General features: G+C 40.4%; 2 protein-coding genes across 10 annotated transcripts in view; both read right to left on the bottom strand.

Moving 5' to 3' along the window:
• Positions 1 to 1470: 1470 nt before the first annotated feature.
• Positions 1471 to 8867, bottom strand: LOC119018129 (N-acetyllactosaminide alpha-1,3-galactosyltransferase-like). Of its 6 annotated transcripts, XM_037095567.1 has the most exons (7): positions 7287 to 7930; positions 6189 to 6452; positions 5523 to 5612; positions 5036 to 5098; positions 4582 to 4677; positions 3200 to 3337; positions 1471 to 2781 (listed from the first exon to the last, which is right to left on the bottom strand). In XM_037095567.1, the coding sequence occupies exons 3-7, from the start codon at positions 5525 to 5527 to the stop codon at positions 2097 to 2099; spliced, it is 987 nt and encodes a 328-aa protein (XP_036951462.1). In that variant the 5' UTR covers positions 5528 to 5612; positions 6189 to 6452; positions 7287 to 7930; the 3' UTR covers positions 1471 to 2096. The 6 variants fall into 6 exon arrangements, with proteins under 6 accessions (XP_036951462.1, XP_036951461.1, XP_036951460.1 ...); XM_037095566.1 differs by lacking the exon at positions 7287 to 7930 and adding an exon at positions 8792 to 8867 and having other exon boundaries at positions 5523 to 6452; XM_037095565.1 differs by lacking the exon at positions 7287 to 7930 and adding an exon at positions 8049 to 8165 and having other exon boundaries at positions 5523 to 6452.
• Positions 8868 to 12890: 4023 nt separating this feature from the next.
• Positions 12891 to 18270, bottom strand: part of mapk8ip1b (mitogen-activated protein kinase 8 interacting protein 1b) — a 54779-nt gene continuing 49399 nt past the window's right edge. For all 4 annotated transcript variants that reach the window (XM_037095559.1, XM_037095560.1, XM_037095561.1 and 1 more), the window contains 3 exons: positions 18093 to 18163; positions 17209 to 17307; positions 12891 to 15504 (listed from right to left, as the gene is read on the bottom strand). In XM_037095559.1, coding sequence (XP_036951454.1) covers positions 15432 to 15504; positions 17209 to 17307; positions 18093 to 18163 — 243 coding nt within the window. In that variant the 3' untranslated portion in view covers positions 12891 to 15431. The remainder of the gene's footprint in view (positions 15505 to 17208; positions 17308 to 18092; positions 18164 to 18270) is intronic.

Raw genomic sequence — 18270 nt, 5'->3', positions numbered from 1 at the left:
GGACTATACTTCCCTCTTCTGTGTGCATGCGCTGCGGGTTAATTTTTTGGTTTTTTCAACTTTTTTTCCTTTTTTCTTTATCTTAATTTTTCTGTTTTTACTTTAGTCACTTTATTATTTTATTCTATTTTTTTATTGTCTACTTCAATATTATATTTATATCTTTAGCTTTATCTCTTGTTTCCATTCATGCTGTATTTCTATTTCTTCTTTGCGAGGAGCATCTGTAACAAAAACAATTTCCCCCCAGGGATCAACAAAGTATCTGACTCTGATTGTGACCATCCTGTGGGACCTTCATTACTATATAATGTAGATTTGACACTAGCCCCCTCAAGTGGTATATGGCTAAACTGCACTTCATTATTATGTATATTTTTTCTGTACTTGCATTCACTCCTGGATGCTCAAACCAGAAATCAGTGCTGTTTTAATTTTTTAATTTTTATTTTTTTTAACAACAGAACACCTTTCATTTCTTGGAAAGTGTTGCCCTGTGGCTAATTTCAGACAAATAATGTACACTGCCTCAGACTGGGGTGTGTTGCACATAATCCCAACGCAAGCTCACAGTCTCTCAGAAACCTAGCAAAAAGTGACACGTTGGTCAAATAAATAATCTAACAGACCCTTAAACTGAACTAGTTCTTCACTTGGCCTGTGCACTCTGGTGATATTCTGCCCTTTTATTCTACTGTATATCTTTGACAGGGTGAGTGCTCAGGTGGCAGAGTGCGCCGATGTGCCAGATGGTGGCAGTCTATGAATAATGCATCACTGGCTTCAGTCAGACAGGTCCAAGCTGATCTGAGGTCAGCTGAATGACACAGGTGGCTGCTGCGTGGTTCCTTGCTGCACAGTAGGGTGGGCCACCCAGGGGTGAGCTGGGCAGTCTTGAAGTCTATGACAACCAGTATACATGTCTGTTCTGTTCAGATGCTGCAGATGTGGTATACATTGCCTTTCAAGACATTCAGTTTGTTTTCTGCAGAAACTGAAATGAAAGAGTGGTACAGAAGGAAAAAGAAAAGAAATACATTTCACTTGTTCCCCCGCAGTTTCTGAGTGGAACACCACTGTTTGACATACAAATCCTAGTTCTGTGACAATATGTCAGAAGTAATGTAGGTGCTGACGACAAAAAAACGTTGAGAACGTATTTTGAAGTGAACATGTATGTAAAGCTGTACCCTCTCACTTAAGTGACATAGTGCAGAAACAAGTGATGGGGGGGCGAGTGGCTGAGACAGAGACCCTCTTCACCCTATTACGAGACACTGTACCATGAAAATGATTTTTTTTTTTTTTTTTTTTAAGTATTTTTTTGGCCTTTTCTGGCTTTATTTGATAGAACAGCTTGAAGAGTTGGACAGGAAACAGGGAAAGAGGCGGGGAGTGACACGCAGCAAAGGGACCCGGGCCGGGAGTCGAACCCGGGTCCGCTGCAGAGCCTCGGCACATGGGTCGCGCGCTACCGACTGAGCTATGCGGCGCCCCACCATGAAAATGATTTTAAAGCTGATATGTTTAGGTAGAAAAATTAAAAAAAGTAATACATATAATGTTGCTTTATCGATACAATACAATAGGTAGTTGTTTTTGGCTCATAGTCAACTGTTAATCATCAATCTTGGTCCTCTAATACCCCTTTTTCGACCAAGGTGGTTCAGGTGCTGGTTTGAAGCCAGTGCCTACTCTAAAAGCATTCTTTTTTTGCATTTTGAACAGCCAAAGAACTGGCTCTGAGACATCATGGAGAACAAGTCAGAAAAACTTTGCTGGTCCAGAACAAAGAACCACTGGTGTTGGTGTTCCTGGCAATGCTGGAACATTAAAGAGGTATACAAAGACCAAATGATGTAACTCTACGTTTGCCGTCGTGCAAATTTGAACAAGCACTTGCACCAGGCCAGAACCAGCACTTGGTTCCCTTTGATTGAAAAGGGGTATAAAGGAAACAGTTTTGACTCCCCTTCTCTAAACGATACCTGAAGAAAGGCACAAACGCAACCATTTACAGTAGATTTACCTGAGTTATGGATTAACCAGAAGAAGAATGCTTACAGTAAACAATATTTGTGTCTCTACTAGCCACTCTATTTCGTGCGAAGTGTCTTGTAATCCTTTGGTGCCCATATTAGGCGAGTGACATTAATGTCTCTGGCATCACCAATAGTCTGGTCCCAGCAGTACTCTGGGGAGAGAAGCCTGCTTGGTTTGTAAGTCCAGAAGTACTTATTTAGATGACTCTCGTCATGCCACAGAGCCTCCACGCCGTTTATTTTGTCCTCCATGATGTTCAGATAGCAGGTGTCTGTCAAATTCTTCACATTTTCCCACAGGCCTCCAAAGATTGCAGCGTGGTAGTAGAAGTCGCCGGTTTCCATGAAAGCTTTGGATTTGGGGTTTCTGTCATAGGTGAACCTCTCCCGTGGAAGTTTGTAAAAGTGAGCGTGCACCAAAGCCACAGAATCCCCCAGAGCTTCCGAGCCAAATCTCCCCTTGAACTCCTGGTCCACATCAAAGCAGAAGACATGGTCGGAGTGGTCACGGATCTCTGATTCGATGGTCTCTGATATCGATTTCATGCGCATCATAGAGATGTCCTGCCAGTTGGACTGTTTTAACACCGGGATGACCTTCAGGCTTCGCCGAGGAGCGAGCTGGATTTTTGGTACCTTATCCGGTAGATCTGTGAACACGTAGTATGTCACTGGTAACCCCAACATAAAATGTTGCTCTGCAGAGGTAAGGAAAGTGTTGAGGTAGGCATCCAGGTACCTTAGGTAGAGATCATCGTGATAATGAGGAAAAAAACAAACAAAAAAACATTACAACAATGACAATATCATTATGTTTGCATACATAGGTATTCCCATCTGCTCGCCCTCTTGTCTGTTTTAGCACTGATGTTTATCGCAAAGATGTGCAGGTGTTCACCAACACTGCTAGAAAACAATGACTTTGCAGACTTTTATATGGGCAGGAAAAAAAGAGGGGTGATGTGTGGCTGGATGGAGCCATGTGACCTAAGCTGAAGACAGAGGGAAGTGTGTGTGGCATCAGTTTGGCCTTAAATGTTATTTAGCTGTAACTGACCTGCAGAGGGGGGGGGGACATCTTGATCTACAGCAAAGATTGGTTTGGTGTGTGTAGACAGACGTATCCTCACGGTTATCATTTTTATGGAGAAACCAACCTGCCCACAGCGAACACGGTGAGGGCCACGGATGACCGGCCTTCGATGTGCTTTTGGTCGTAGAGATTGGGGTCAAACATCCCCTCCCAGATGACAGGAGCTTTCCAATACGTCTGGGTTTGAACCAACGGTCTGGCCCTGAAATGAAGGATGAATATAAACCGCAATTTAATCAGCCAGAACGGCGGGGGAATTTACATTGTGTTCCCCAATCACGAACAAGTAATGAAACGTACCAAAAGATGAAGCCAGCGTGATCTTTTTTTTTTTTTTTTGTCAGGTTGAAAGATCCCTAATTGTTTTATTACAAAATTATTGGCACTCAGCAGGGAACCTTTATCTGAACTGTGCAACAAACAGAAAGCTTTGTCTACTCTTTTGTTTAAAGATTTTTGCAATGCCTTAGAGTTAACCGAGGAGCCTATAACACTTTGTGTGGCACATTTGTGATACTTTTTTGCACAGTACTGAAAAGTTGAGCGGAATCTCAACATAGCAAACAACAAAAACAATACTGAGTTCTCTTATGTATCATTCAGGGGTGGTGAAAAAAACAAAACAAACAAACAAAAAAAAACCCCTTGTGCTCCAAGAAAAGGCGAATTGGGCCTTGACATATGCATTACTTTTACAGTCTTTTACAGTCTATATGAATGAGTATACAAATGTGGCATTGCTACTTTATAATGATCAGGGGTCCTCATAGATTTTCAAACAACTTTCAGCTGCAGCTGGTGAATACAATTTGACAAGATCCATGTTTGGGACGAAATATCACAGGTTTCATATTTTTTTAACTACCTGACTACATCTCTGATTTATTGATGGAAATAAAGCATCAAGACTCTGACGCTGTTAGGCTGGTAAACGCGACACACCTTAGTGGGAAAAGGTCGCAAAATTATTACATGAAAAGCATACTTGTTGATTTCTCAGACTGGCTGAATGGCTGGTTGTGGGCTTATATTCTAAATTCCAACGCTGTGCAATGTGGTCCAACCAGGTTATGTTTTGTAAATCCAAACACAGCATGTCACTGTGTTCCCTGTATGTGTAACATGATTCTGGCAACTCACGGTGTGTCTTGCCCTGTTTCTTTGCCAAACAAAATGATAGTTGTTTTGTGACAAATGGAAAGCTCAGTCTGATGTAAATATAGACCTGGTTTCACAGGTTTCACAGGTATGACAGGTTAGACATGACAGATATGTGAAGTCTGAAGTGACATCACTCCTCCGGTGGATAAGGTGCAGACGTTTTCTCTCAGACCTCTTCAATTACATTATTCTGAACGGTTATTAGAGAATATTTGCACCAAAAAATGCAGCGGACCACGGATTTTGACTTCTGAACATTTGCAGCCAAAGCTAAAGTTTTCTTACCCGAAGTTAAGTGTGTCATCTAAATTGATCTTCGGTCTCAGTTTGTGTTTATAGTCCGACGGCAGGAAATCCATAATCGTGAGGCTTGGTAAAAATCTAATGCAGAAAAATGACCATCATGAGACTGGAATAAAACCAGCTTTAATGTATTCTTGCAAATAAGTCAACACTTGTACATATATCGATACTTATTAGCACAGTGCTGAAAAGTTGAGCTGACAAAACAAAACCACTACTGAGTTCTATTACATTTCATTCAGGGTGGTGCAAAAAAAAAAAAAAGAAAGAAAGAAAGAAAAAAGAGCTGGGCCATTAACCATGCCAGAATGTAGAATGTATAAAGTTTAATGACTCTCTGTATAGGAATTATAGTATACAAATAATGCTAATTATGAGTCACTTTGCTGCTGTATCAGGGGAGATCAGGGGTAATAATAAAGACATTTGTACTCACCTGAAATATAAGGATGTGAAGCCAACAGTTAGCAACACAAGACAGCCAAATATTCCAGCACACCTTGAAGTGGCAAGTGAACAGTGCAAAAGCAGAACAACAAAATTAAAGAGAAAACTTCAGTTCATGGACCAGCTCCCTCTGTAGATATAAAAGATAAAACTGAGTCTAAAGTAATTTAACGCTACAACTCTTAGTTTTATGTGACTATGCACTAATAAAAACCCGAATATGAATATTATATTCAATTTCCACCAACATATCCCCCCCAAGTCCTACACACTGGACCTTTAAATAGAAAAACTCAGCCTCCATTGGGCACCATTTCTCTGAGTTGTCTGCCTACATTTACACATAAAGGTATTGAATATGTGTCCAATCATTGCAGGGATTGCATCACAAGAATTGTGAAAAATAGGCTCTTTCCAACATCAGTGAGCTGCTGAAAATATTTAGGAAACCCTCTGAAAGATGAGAGTGAGGATACCTCATATCTGGGTCAAATCCACGTACTCTTCCAGCAAAGAAACCCTCATGGAAGGTGACAGTATCTGTTGACTGGTGGGTGAAACCACACCTAGGGGACAACATCGTTCAGTTTTTGCTTAGCCAATAAAATCCAGTTACATATACCCACTCTCACACAAAACAGAGCCAACAATCTTGCAAAATGCTAATTAATACATTTGCCTGCATAGAACAAATTCGATTAAAGTTTAATTTCTCAATATGCACTTGTGGACGTTCACACTGGCAAAAAGTAGCTTAATGTGGCCAAAGTCAAATACATCAGAGTTCATGTTCTACATTGATCAACAGGCAGGTGAGTAAAAAAAACATTTTACAACATGTTTTTATTCACTGATTTTAGTAAAACGCATTAACCAGCAAATTTCTCACCACCAACTATGATGAATGGAATTGAATTCAAATCACTTTAACAGAAAAAAAAAATGTGGAAAGAATATGTGATGTTTATGAAATTCAATTTAAAGCAGTGCTACTTAAAGATAGCCTCATTGTCCTTTGTGCAAGACAAAAAAAAGAACAAAAAAAAAAAAGAAAAAGCATTTGAGCCAATAGAACTGGAAGTTATTCCAAACAGTCAAAGAAAGCCACAATTTCCCTTGCAAAGACATAAATGGTGACTTACCTATCTGATTTGTATTCAGTGTATTTTTTTAACAGTTATAAATCCACTTCATGCCTGGCACAATAATGTGAAAAATGCTTCTCAGAAGATTTGTTGAGATTCATCCAGAAGGTGCATCAAGATCCACTGCTTCGGAGAGCCCTTGTTCAGGAAAAGGACACAGTGAGTAGGAGTGGCTTTCAAAGAAGGTTCACTTGGGATGGGTGCTGGTTTTTGTCATGAGTGTTGTGGCACGGAGGCGTGTTTGTTCTACCGGCTTACTTCCTTGGGGAGAGAGCAGAATGAAAATAAGGAAATGATAACATGACACTGTGATGTACATCTTCATATCAAAAGTGCCACGTCAGGGAAAAGCTGTCCGTTCACTTTTGACTATGTGTGAGCAACCAAGCAGGAGTCAGTATTATTATGTATTAGAATTATTATAGTATTGTAATAGTATTACTATAGTATTAGTATTATTAATAATGTATTCATTATTGCCCTGTTATTTTATTTGGAGTCAATTCTTATTCTTTCGTCCTTCAGTCTGTGCACTGTGCCCTGATGCGGCTGAGGCACTCTGATCTCGCCCTATTTGTTTAGACTGAATGAGAGGCACGATTTGTCTCATGTTACTCATGTGGGCTTGACTTCCTGTACCTTAACCTTGAGGAGGAACAAACGCATGTGTGTGTGTCCGTGTTAAAATGTAACTGTGCTGATGACTCGTATGAAGCACAAACCTTAACCTGTTCTTTATCAGTTCACCAAAAGACTTTTTACCAGGCAAATGAGGCCAGAACATAAAGCCTACGTGATACATCATCATTTGTCATTTGAAATGACAAGTTCACCTTTAAGTATACAGGCTTTGACTATATAAAGGTGTAAAGGTGTAATTCTTCAATTTGTTTGAGACATATATATATATATATATATATATATATATATATATATATATATATATATATATATATATATATATATACACAAATTGTTTACTTTATTAGGTTTTTGAGGTTTTACTGTGGAAATAAATCAGTATTGTGCATCTTTACCCATGTTTGCCCCCAGAAACAGCATTTGGTTCCCAGCAAACCAGAATAAGGCATTTACCTGTTGGCAGCTCTCAAAGAGAAAGTCACGACTACAGTGATGTTTGAGCAAAATAGAACGTTTAAAGAATCAGCAGAGCGATGATAAACGTGGCAATGGTGTGGTACCAGTTCTTCTAAAAACAAAGGTACTTATGTTCTGCACCTGCTCATAAACTCTGTCGATGAATTATTTTAAAAAAAGATTTGCCTACATAAAAATGTCATCAACATCACCAATTATAAATTGCATGCAACCAAAAAATAGTATGGAAACAATTTTTACTACTCTTAAAAGTAATTATGTGGGGATACTATTGAGACCCGGAGAGGAATATACTGACCACATTTTTAAAAAGATATAAGGTGTATAACAAGGATAACCTATACCTAACACAACACTTTGCTTTCCAGATCTGGGCTTTTCAGAGAGAGAGGACGGAAACTGATCTGATATTGTTGTTTATATTCAGGAAAATATGTCAAATTTGCAGTTATTTAGAACTGACGTAATGAAGTGTGTCATTATGAACGGTGTCGCGGCAACACCGAGACTGGAATAGACCCTGTTTTCATTGATCTGAACCTTCATTTTAAGGTTGGAAAAAAAAACAAAAAAAAACACTGAGTTTAAATTTTTGAAGAACAAGAGGCCAAGTGGTTTGACTGTAGTGACATCATACGCCAACAAGAATCTACGTGGTTGTGCTCGCCGTTAAAATAAGTCAGTGTGGTGCTCCTTTTAAAAAACAACAACAACAACAACAACAACAAAACATTTTACTTTGAAGATAAACAAATGCAACAGTCAACTCTAGAATCAGATGAATCATGTCACGGTGGTTAGATGCAGGCGATCAGGAGGAACAGGATTGCTTCAGACATGCTGGCTCTCCTCATTGTTTTCCCGCTGGCGTTTGGTGGCCTTTGCTCAGCACCTGTGCCAAGCAGGTAGGCTTTATTGAAGTACCAGTTCCCTGTCAGCATTCAGCAAACAAAGGCGCGCATTCATTGGTAAGGCGCCAAGAACATATCATTTTTTGGGTAAATAAACAAATGCTGGCTGGAGACAGAATTCTCACTTTCAGCGTGCTCGACGTTAAGTCAGGAAAAAAACCAAACCAAACAAAACTAAAAACAGACGGCACATCGGAGGGCAGAATTTAGTTTGTCAGCGTTTGCTGGAAAAACACAAAGTAGCTCATCTGTTTTCAGTTTGAATTGCAAACAAGTTCTTCCTGATATCCATTTCCTCAACATTTGCCTTTGCATTTGTTCTCAGTTTTACATAGACTGTAATATAAGTACATCCCTGACTGCTATTTTCGTTTCAAGTGATAGCAAACTCAGTCTCATTGCTCTTGACTGTTGAAGGTCACAGTGTTAGGTGTGGCCAGCGTCATGGCAACAGTCTCCTTGTGACTGCAGTTTAAAACTCCATTTAACCAAATAAGGCAGCTGTACAACACAACGTGCAAGCCTCTCACAGCAACGCTAACGTTAGTAACACAGGAATTTTGTGCTTACCCCTCAGGAGGGACACAATAGAGCAACAACTGCAATCAGCAGGAAACAAACGATGCCTAAAAGATGCGCATTTTCTTTTCCTTTTTTTTTTTTTTCACGGAAGCTGCAACAAGCTGCACAGAGCACATCGAGCCAACAGGAAGTCAGAGACACAGGAATGGCATAGTGCATCCGGTCAGTTTTCAAAATAAAACGCCCGATGGTAGGAAAAACGAAAAATGACCAGATCAACACAAATCTGCCATTTATGCTCTAAAACTAAAATGTTACTTTTTGCTAGTATTTTGAGTGCGTCTTTTCAGAATATGGTGGCTTATGTTTTGTTGGCAATTGTCATTTCTGTGCGGGTCTACAGTTTAACCATTAGTGAGATAGCTGTTACATTCTCCTGACACCAGCTGTTTTATCCCCCACTGAAGGTATGACATAACATAAGGTATGACATTTTTTTTTTTTTAAATATATATCTGTGATAATAATATTATAATACTATCGGCCTATTAACACCTCCTTTGAGAGGCGTAAAAAGGCAGTGTTGTGCCTGAACGCGTTCAGTGAACGATCGCTCATGAACTCGTTCATTTTACTGGGCGAACGTGAACTGAACGTACTGTATTCTGCCTGATGAACGTTATTGTGAACATGTTCATTCTGGCGTTCGTGCCAGATTCCCACAGAGGGTCGGAGGGTGATGCGCGGGTAGCACTCTCCTCCGGGCAGAGAGGGGGGTACAGTGTCCGTGACCGCGGTTATGTCTATGTCAGACAAAACTGTACCATGCAGTCCCAGAAGCAATGGCACTTTCTCAGCAAAACTGTGTATCTAAACACATGGTGTGCCTTTCGTTTACATTTCAATTCGAACTAGAACTTCCTAGAGGAAATATTTATAATTTAAGATGACTTTTTTGAATTTAATAATTATCAACACTCTAATGAATTATTTGATTATTACTGCTTATTACAGAATCGGTATTGAAGCATTTAAATCGATATTGAATCAAATAAAAAATCGAATTGAATCGTGAGGTTCTTAACAATACCCAGCCCTCCTCTGCCTCCACCATTAGTACGGCATCTCTGTATGATTAGGCTACTTAAAACAATTTCATGAAAAGTTCAGTGATGATCCAGGTGGGAAAAATCTGACCTTTTTGTGTAAACTTTGCCCGCCGGGTTTCAAGAAGCAACTCCGTACATCAACAACATCAACAGCAAAACTGAAGCAGCACATTGAATTAAAGCACTGGGCTAGCCTTTCAAGGTATGTGCGAGTGAATATAAAAATGGCAACATGGCAACAGCGAGCCAAAACAGATCCTCTACCACCCAAATCACACTAATGGCGCACCTGGACAAAACATGGTTTTGCAGTATACTGTCAGACAGCTGCAGTTTCAGTGTTGAAACTAATAAAATAATTGCTGTCTGTGTTCTATATGGGCTGTGGCAATAATTTTGAAAAGTAATAGCTCACAGCAACATATTGAAAAAAAAAAAAGCACTGCGAACTAGTTCATTTTTTGAACTGTGAACTTGTCATCTCATCACATACATTTAAACGTAGCTGAAGGCTACACAGAATTAACAGTGTTGCTGCGGTATGTTTCTGTAATTCTTAGAGTCACATTCAGCGCAAGACTTCACAGGCTCCACAACTTTGCCCTTGTTGCCAGAGCTGCTGGCCCATTCATTGTGTCCCCCTGAGATGCCTGCTCCTTACGTCCAAGATACATAGCAGCAACAATCAATCTCTTCAGAATGACACAGTTTATGTTCCAGTGACTCGTTAATCCTCCCTCCTCCGAAAAGTTTGAGTTTGAGTTCAGACGTAATATGACTTGGGGACTTTTAATCATCTCTCTATGGTGTGTGAGAGGTTTAAATCCATGAATCCTGCCACGCTCCATGGGTTGGTTCAAGGAGCTGGTAGACCGGTCAAGCACGAGGCAAGGCCAGCAGAAAAGCCAGTTTAGCCATTCAGTTTAAGCGTGGTTCCCTTGACCAAAAGACTGAGCGTTTCCCTGAGTCAGGCTCAAGTGTCGGCCTTACGTTCTGTCTGATTTTCCGCTGCACCTCAAATGCAAGCTTAGTGAAGTCTTTTTTTTTTTTTTTTTGTGAAACTCGAGGTCCTCGTCTCCATTAATTCTTTAAAGACTTGCTTACTGCCCACTGATGCTAAACATTGGCTAGCTGGTCGGAGATCAGTGTAGGCACAGGTGCAGAGTGTTTTCTGTAACGACACTTGGTATGAAGGGATACCAGAATATTCCATTTCTCTTCCAAACACTCTATAACAGTGATAACTGTTGGAATTTAGTCTATATAATACGTATTTTAACGAGACAAGGACTCCTACAGCAGCTTTAAAGGGAAATGTCTTAAAGGGAAAAGGTCATGTCTTCACTCACACGGCCGCTCAGCTCAAGTCTATACTTACTTTATATTTATCTGGCAGATGCTTCTCTTAAATGCAATTACAGAGTGCAATTTATTTTAAAAGGACCAACAGTTTGATTTATGGTAAGGTACACAAAGAATGTCATGAAAATTAAACATGTTGAAAATTAAAAGTGGTGAGAATTAAACGTGTTAAGTGCCGCTCCATAAATCAGCCCTCATGATGGAACAACCTGACAGTTGCACTTTCTGAAAGGGGCCCCGAGCTGTTTCTGTGTAAACAGCCTCTGCAGTGTGGTGGCGATACTGTCACACTTGTTTTCATCTAGTGTTGTGTCTTCTTTCAGCAGCACTGACGACTGCACAGCAGAGTTAGAGCAACTGTTTGACCCCGGCTTCCAGCACGCTGGCCTTACAGATGGTAAGACCACCACATACAGCAGCACTTTACCGAGGCTGCCTTTTTCAAACAAGACACCCTGTTCTTTGGATCCACTGATTCATCTGATATTGTTTACTGCTTGGCGCAGATTATGGTGAAAGGGCGTTTCCTCCTCCTCCTGTGCCACCCGACACCGAATATCCTTATCAACCTGACCTGGAGGATGAATACTATTAACATAATTCACAGTGGATCCTGATATAAAACCGTTAAGGCGATATGTCAGGCGTGGTTGATCACCTCCAGCAGAAAACATGTTGAACAAAAACAGGATTTTACCATCTTTGTTTGCGTGCTGTTTTTTTTTTTAGAGATTATTTTCATGAAGTGTGATCTGATACCCGACTTCCTGGTGTGTGTTTCTTTTTTTTTCAAATTTTATTTTTGTATTAAATGTGTAATGGAACAACTAAATGCTAATCCACGTCCATGTAAGGTATGACTTATTTTACATCTCAAAAGACAACCTACACACAAGCTACTTGGAGCTCAAAGCCATGTTACCAAGATATCGATCAGCAACAATTTGGTAATGAGAACTATGCTGATGTGAGATGTGAGGGCATCATCAGTCAATTTTCTGTTGTGCAAGGAAGCTATTAAAGAGATCCATCTCATCTTGTCAATTAGTGATAGATAGATAGATAGATACTTTATTGATCCCGGAGGAAATTCAAGAGTGTGCTAGCTAGTTAGCCACTGAAAAGACATGTTTGACAGCTGTTGTCATGGATACAGGCATTTGCACGTACATTTTAAACACAAAGGCTTGACAGGACGATTGCTAGTTTTATAATTATTCTTCTAATTATAATTAAACAGTTCTATTAAGGCAATCGTAGATAGGCAGGAGGAATTGCTTCTGTAATCGGATGACAGGGTTTTTCCCAGCAGCGAAACTAAAGTTAAGGTAAGTCAAGCAGTTGGGATATTCTTCTATACCGATATGTCACAGCTTTAAAAAAAAAGGAGACTGACTTCCAAGAATTCATGGAAAAAAAAGAGTCCTTAAGAAAAGTGATGTGCAGATTAATGTAACTGAAGACTGACTAGCTTTATCGATCCAAACCACAGCCATCTAAACCGAGTGCATCTCTGACAAAAAATCCCCTGCAGCCTGCTTATTGATTCTCACGGTCAGATGATCTGACGAGGAACAACACCAGGGCCTCACGACTACAGTGATACAAATGTATCTGTGTGCATGTGCTGAATGCGCAAGTGACGGCAAACCTAATAACGACAGGACACGACGAGATCTGCATTAAAATTTTTAAATAAAGAATAATTCACACCTAAAAAAGGTCCAAAATAAAGAGAAATTTCACATACTACAAGTTCAGTCAATACAGTGTCATATTTATAATTACAGATATTAAATTATTTATTTATATATGGCATATCTATACACCCTTTGTATAGACTCCATTACTTTACATTTTGCTCCTGTCTGCCTGATTGGCTCTTGAGAAGTGAACTCATATAAAAGTCAGTGTTGATCTCTTGATGTGAACACGATGGCTTTGATCAGCGACAGCGGACGACCGTCTCGTGAGAGATACATTTTTTTTTTTTTTTTTTTAAAGGAACAAACCTTGGGGGACTGGTGAGATGCCTGAATCAACAATTTTCTCATCCTTATAATAATCTTCCATTTACAGACATATTATTTTCTGTTGAATATAATCACATAAAATAGTTCGTTACTGTTACAAATCAGTGTTAGTGACACATGATGTAGGAAGCACACTTGTCTTTCTTTCACTGCAGAACAGCCGTGCTGTACCTGTGCTGGACTCAGGGTGGTTCAAACGAAGATTTGGCAGTCCTTTGGTTTTGTGTAATGATCATTCGCCAGCGTATCGGGTTGGTCTGGGGTGATACGGTGCAACACTTTTGGGGTGACTGGTCCCACTAGCTTCATTTCACTGATGCAGATTCTTAGTTTCTTAGTTTTGAGAAAATGTGTGATGATAAGGGCACAATAGCGTGACTCAATCGCCAGGCTAAACGTAAGCAAGGGCTATGTTTCTGGAAACCGCAGAGATGTCGTAACTGTACATATATTTAGAGGAAGGCGGAGGAGCAGCTGACGGTGATGAACAACGAGCAAATGAGTTCAACCAACCGTGTAGGCCTACCTTTGAAGGATTACTGTATCTGCTAGTGGGCCGTTGGATTAATGAAGCAATTCCACAACATCTCTGCAATTAGGTGGAAAATGCAGTAAGTGCCTATATCCGTATCGGCAGTTCCAATCAGCCAAAATGAGTAGAAAAATACAGGTAGAAACCCGACATTGTGCGTCCCTGGCGTATACTCGGTAGACATAAAGCTCTGTGTTGGCCGTGCTGAAACTGATGAACCTCTGACAGCACAGGTACAGTACAGCTCATTTCGCAAGTCACATCAAACACATTCCTACATCACTATTCGCATTCAAACTCTTCAACTCAACACGCACTCAAATGGCAATCCCTCAAAATGTCGTGACAATGTCCACCGAGGAAGGTCACAATGATCTGATGAAAAAGAGGCACTACTAGTGAAGATATGAAGACACCAGAGTTTCACTTTAGCTCCCCTGTCAGCACCTGTATCCTGCTGTGTACCAAGGATCAGCCTTTATTATGTAACCACCGCCACGCTGAGAGCATTTCATATATGTCTGATGTGGAAAAAACCACAAGGAGCAAGTTTCTAAAACACCACACGAAGGAGATTTTGTCTGTTGGAACTCGTCTTGTACCGTCGAAGAGCCACAGCCAGATGTTTTTTTTTTTTCTTCTTCTTCTTCTTCCTGGTATTAAACGTCTGAGTCACTGATTTTATACCTAGTTAGAACACACAGAAAAGAAGCGCAGTGTGTCTCCCATTAGACCAGGAGTTACGGGCTAAGGGTTTGCTGGGCAAAGGGTGGGGGTTGTTTAGCTGAGCGCTACGGGACCAATAGAAGCTGCTAAAATGTCTAAGAGTAAAAATCCACGCTAGTACACCCTCATACTGTGTTTCCGTCATGGCCGAGTGATGTTGAGTGCATTCCAGGAGCTATTTGTGATTTAGTGTTGACGTTTTTTTTTTTTTTTTGGATGGCTATTCCATTTTCGGCTGTCAGACGGCCGATGAAATTGTTGAGAATCGATATACGTCTAACAGGGACCCCAAAATGCAAAGAACACCACGTTTAGCTGTCGTAGGGTGGACTTTTTTTTTTGTTACTGCTGGTGGATATCACCATCCTATCCGGTGTGCTAAAAGGGCGATATACACTGTTCCTACGTGGATTTAGTTTACTTGTATACATTTTCAGTGTGAGGATGTTATTTAGTAAATATACACATGTTTTAAAGTCATAGCAGACTCGTTGTGTTTTTCCAAATCCCAGCCACTGGTTTACTTTTGATAAGTGCAAGTACACGCTGGTGCAGTCCAGTACGGCTCCTGGGCTTTCAGTCGGGATGATGCTTACAGGCTAACTAGCGCTGCCAAGGCTGCGGTGGTACAGTGTTTGTGCTTTCCACGGGCAGCCTGTGAGTACAGCCGCTTCACTGACTCCATTTTGCATATTTTCCTTGCTCAAGGCGCTCCTGCTTTGGCTCATTTCCATCTCTTCTCGCTGCACCACAGTTCCAGTACCTGATCTTTCTTGTCACGCTTGCCTGTCAGATGTGTTAATTTTTAATTTTTTCTTTTTTTTTAAAAACTTTTTAATTATTATTTTAGATATGTCTGTCCTTCATGCAACATTATGTTATGATACAGTGTACTGTACAGGGCTGTGGTTGAAGGCAGGGCAGGGTCATTCCAGGTAGATGTCCTCTGTAGGGCACGAGACCTCCACAAACTCTTTATAGTACAACTGGAAGGCTTTCCTGTAAAAACAAAGACACATCCTACAGTCAGTCTAGTTCTTTCTTTCGGGTAAAGACAGTTTCATATGGGTTATAGAGTAGGTTTTATGCACAGAGAAAGATTCAAGGTTGTGTACAGAGGAGTCAAAAGAAGTCAATCCAATGTCAAATCTGCACACATCAGTTTCCAAGAGCTGTGGTGTTGAATAATGGCAAATATGTCTGAAGAATATTAGATGCATTTACCCTCCTTTTGGATATCAAATGTCACGACTTGGCATTTTATCCAATTAGACATTTATATGTCAAATTTCATTGTAATTGTCCTACTAATTCTTGAGTTATGGCTGAAAATGTGTTTTGTGAGGTGAGAGCAACCTTGACTTCTGGTCACAAAATTCTGATCAGTTCATTCTTGAGTCTTCACAGAGACTTAGTACCAAATTTGAAGAAATTCCCTCAATTCGACTCTGAGATTAAAAAAAAAAAGACTGAACGAATGAATAAGATAAATCTGTGCAGAAATGAAGTAAGTAAAAGTAAAAGAATACAAATAAATGGATAAACACAGTGAAGATAATGATGAAAGTACAGCAATACATATCGGTTGGGGCATTCCTTAAGGTTATACCCCATCTAGAGGTTAGCTTCTGTCCCACTAGCTTACAATTCTCAAATCATTTTCACACGGATGGCTTCTTTCATTCCTCTTTCTTAAAAATAAACTGAAATATAAGCCTTTCTGTTCACGTTCTTAGAGATCAAGTCAACAGTCGAACTATACAAACAAGTGGTAAAAGAAGCAAAGGCTCTTTGTAGTCGGGGCACTACAAGGAAATGGGATCGCTGTTATTCAAACAAATGCATGCTCCAAATGACTGGATGCAAGTCATAATTGGCCAGTGCAAATATTTAAAGCAGGTGTTCAATATTTGTGTTTGAAAGAAAATAATCAAATCAAAAAGAAAGTGTTCATTGTTTTCACATCCTGATCCATCATGATCTGCAGAGCGCAGGGAGGGGCTGATCTGACATTTGTACACAAGTGCGGTGAAAAAGATATAAAGCTCTGCGTCACATTGATGCTGCCAGACTGGATCAGTCAACAATGACTACAGTGTCATAACCGGTTCCGCAGTCTTTGCAGTAGATGTTGAAGTGTGTATCATGTTACCTGGTGTAGTTCCCCTCTTCCACCGGCCAACAAATCCCATTTAAACCTGCTAATATCGGCTCGGCTATTGTGATCGGGGATGAAACAATTTAATCGTGCGGCTCTTCTAGACTTCTAGACCGAATGGCTCAAATAATGATAGTGAAACGAGTGACCTGTGTAGATGTAAATTAGCCTAAGGCTAACTCTGGTGCAATGCATTTAATGGTTACACTTAGGCTGTAATTGCACATTGTCCCTTCCAAATGCAACTGAAAATCCAGATAATGCCATTTGTCAGGGGAGAGGTTGATACTGGATTGGCTCTTCTCCTCTGCCAAGACAACACAACTCTGTGGAGTATGTGTTTTAGAGAGAATCTGCAAATGGATCTAGACAATCGTAAGATACCTGGGTTTAGAAAACATCCGGGAAATGTACAAAGTTGAAGAGATATTGAATAACAGCCTCCTCGTCAGACCAATGAATCACTTATCCCTGTAATTACGGAGAGGGGGAAATGCGGAGGATAGAGTCTTACTTGGGATGAACGAAAAGAAAGTCCCACTCACCCTACTGACTCCGCAAGAGGTTTTGTGGAGTTTTCAGACACAAACACATGGCAGGCAAATCTCTGGTCTGCTGGGTGCTTTGTAATGAAACCAAAATACCTGCAGGGAACAGACAGGGGAAAACCGATAAGGCACTCTGGAGAGGGTGGTCAGCGCTGTTACCATCTTTTATTGAATACGTGATTGTCCCACTGTCTGACTTCAGTGCTCAACCTATCCTCACGGCCTCCCGACTTTTCCAGCGTTTCCCGACACGTACTAATTCACCCAGACGTGCCTCACACTACACCCACATCTCCACACCACACACCTATTTTCTCATCAGTTAAAGGTGACTTTTGTGTGTGTGTGTATGGACTGAGCTGTGTAACAAATACTTTCTGTTATTTATTAAAAATTAAACCATTGTATCAAAGACAAATGTGGTTAATCCTCAAGTCAAACTACAATCTTCTTCTTGTCTTCTTCCGAGAAAATCTTTCATTATTACCTAACGTCTGTATCTAATTGTTGTAATGTTTGCTTGTTTAAGAAGTTGAAATGACTGAGTACTTTTCAAGCAATCCTCAGGTACTATTTTATGTCATTATCGTCATTGTAAAATTGATCTTCTTTTCAAGAAAACATCCGCTGTCATGCGATGTGGTCTAGTCCAGGCAGAAGTGGCAGACTGCAGTGGCTGCAGTCCCAGCTCAAACAAACCGCTGCTTTTTCTCTAGGATACAGCAAGACTGAACTAATACACAACAGACATTTAAAAATTGTCGTTACTGTGTTTCTGTCTTTGTCGGGCACAGTTGTTGTTGTTGTTGTTGTTCCCCCTTCCCTCAATTAGCAGTCAGTCGCTCGAGTCTCTGACTTAAGTCTAGTGCATTTGTACTTACTTGCTGTTTTTGGGGTGATAGCCGCAGAAGGAGACGTTCTTTAACTGGAAGAAGTGATTGCACTCGTTACTCTGTGAACAGGACGCAGAAAAGAGGCAGAATTAATGTCTTCTGTTAACATCGGGAAGGTACAAAATTATCGACAGCACAATGCACACAACGATGACGACTTAATATG

The sequence above is a fragment of the Acanthopagrus latus genome, chromosome 4, assembly GCF_904848185.1.
Source record: "Acanthopagrus latus isolate v.2019 chromosome 4, fAcaLat1.1, whole genome shotgun sequence".
NCBI lineage: Eukaryota > Metazoa > Chordata > Actinopteri > Spariformes > Sparidae > Acanthopagrus > Acanthopagrus latus.
The sequence above is the reverse complement of the archived record's forward strand: the minus strand, read 5'-3'. Positions and strand labels throughout refer to the sequence as shown.

What these genes read in the sequence shown, in the direction of transcription:
- LOC119018129 (XM_037095566.1), bottom strand. Translation starts at nt 5,626, where the DNA reads ATGTTGTCCCCTAGGTGTGGTTTCACCCACCAGTCAACAGATACTGTC. An exon ending in TTCACATCCTTATATTTCAG is followed by an intron (nt 4,678 to 5,035) that starts GTGAGTACAAAT and finishes TTTCTGCATTAG; the next exon opens with ATTTTTACCAAGCCTCACGA. An exon ending in GATGACACACTTAACTTCGG is followed by an intron (nt 3,338 to 4,581) that starts GTAAGAAAACTT and finishes CCTTCATTTCAG; the next exon opens with GGCCAGACCGTTGGTTCAAA.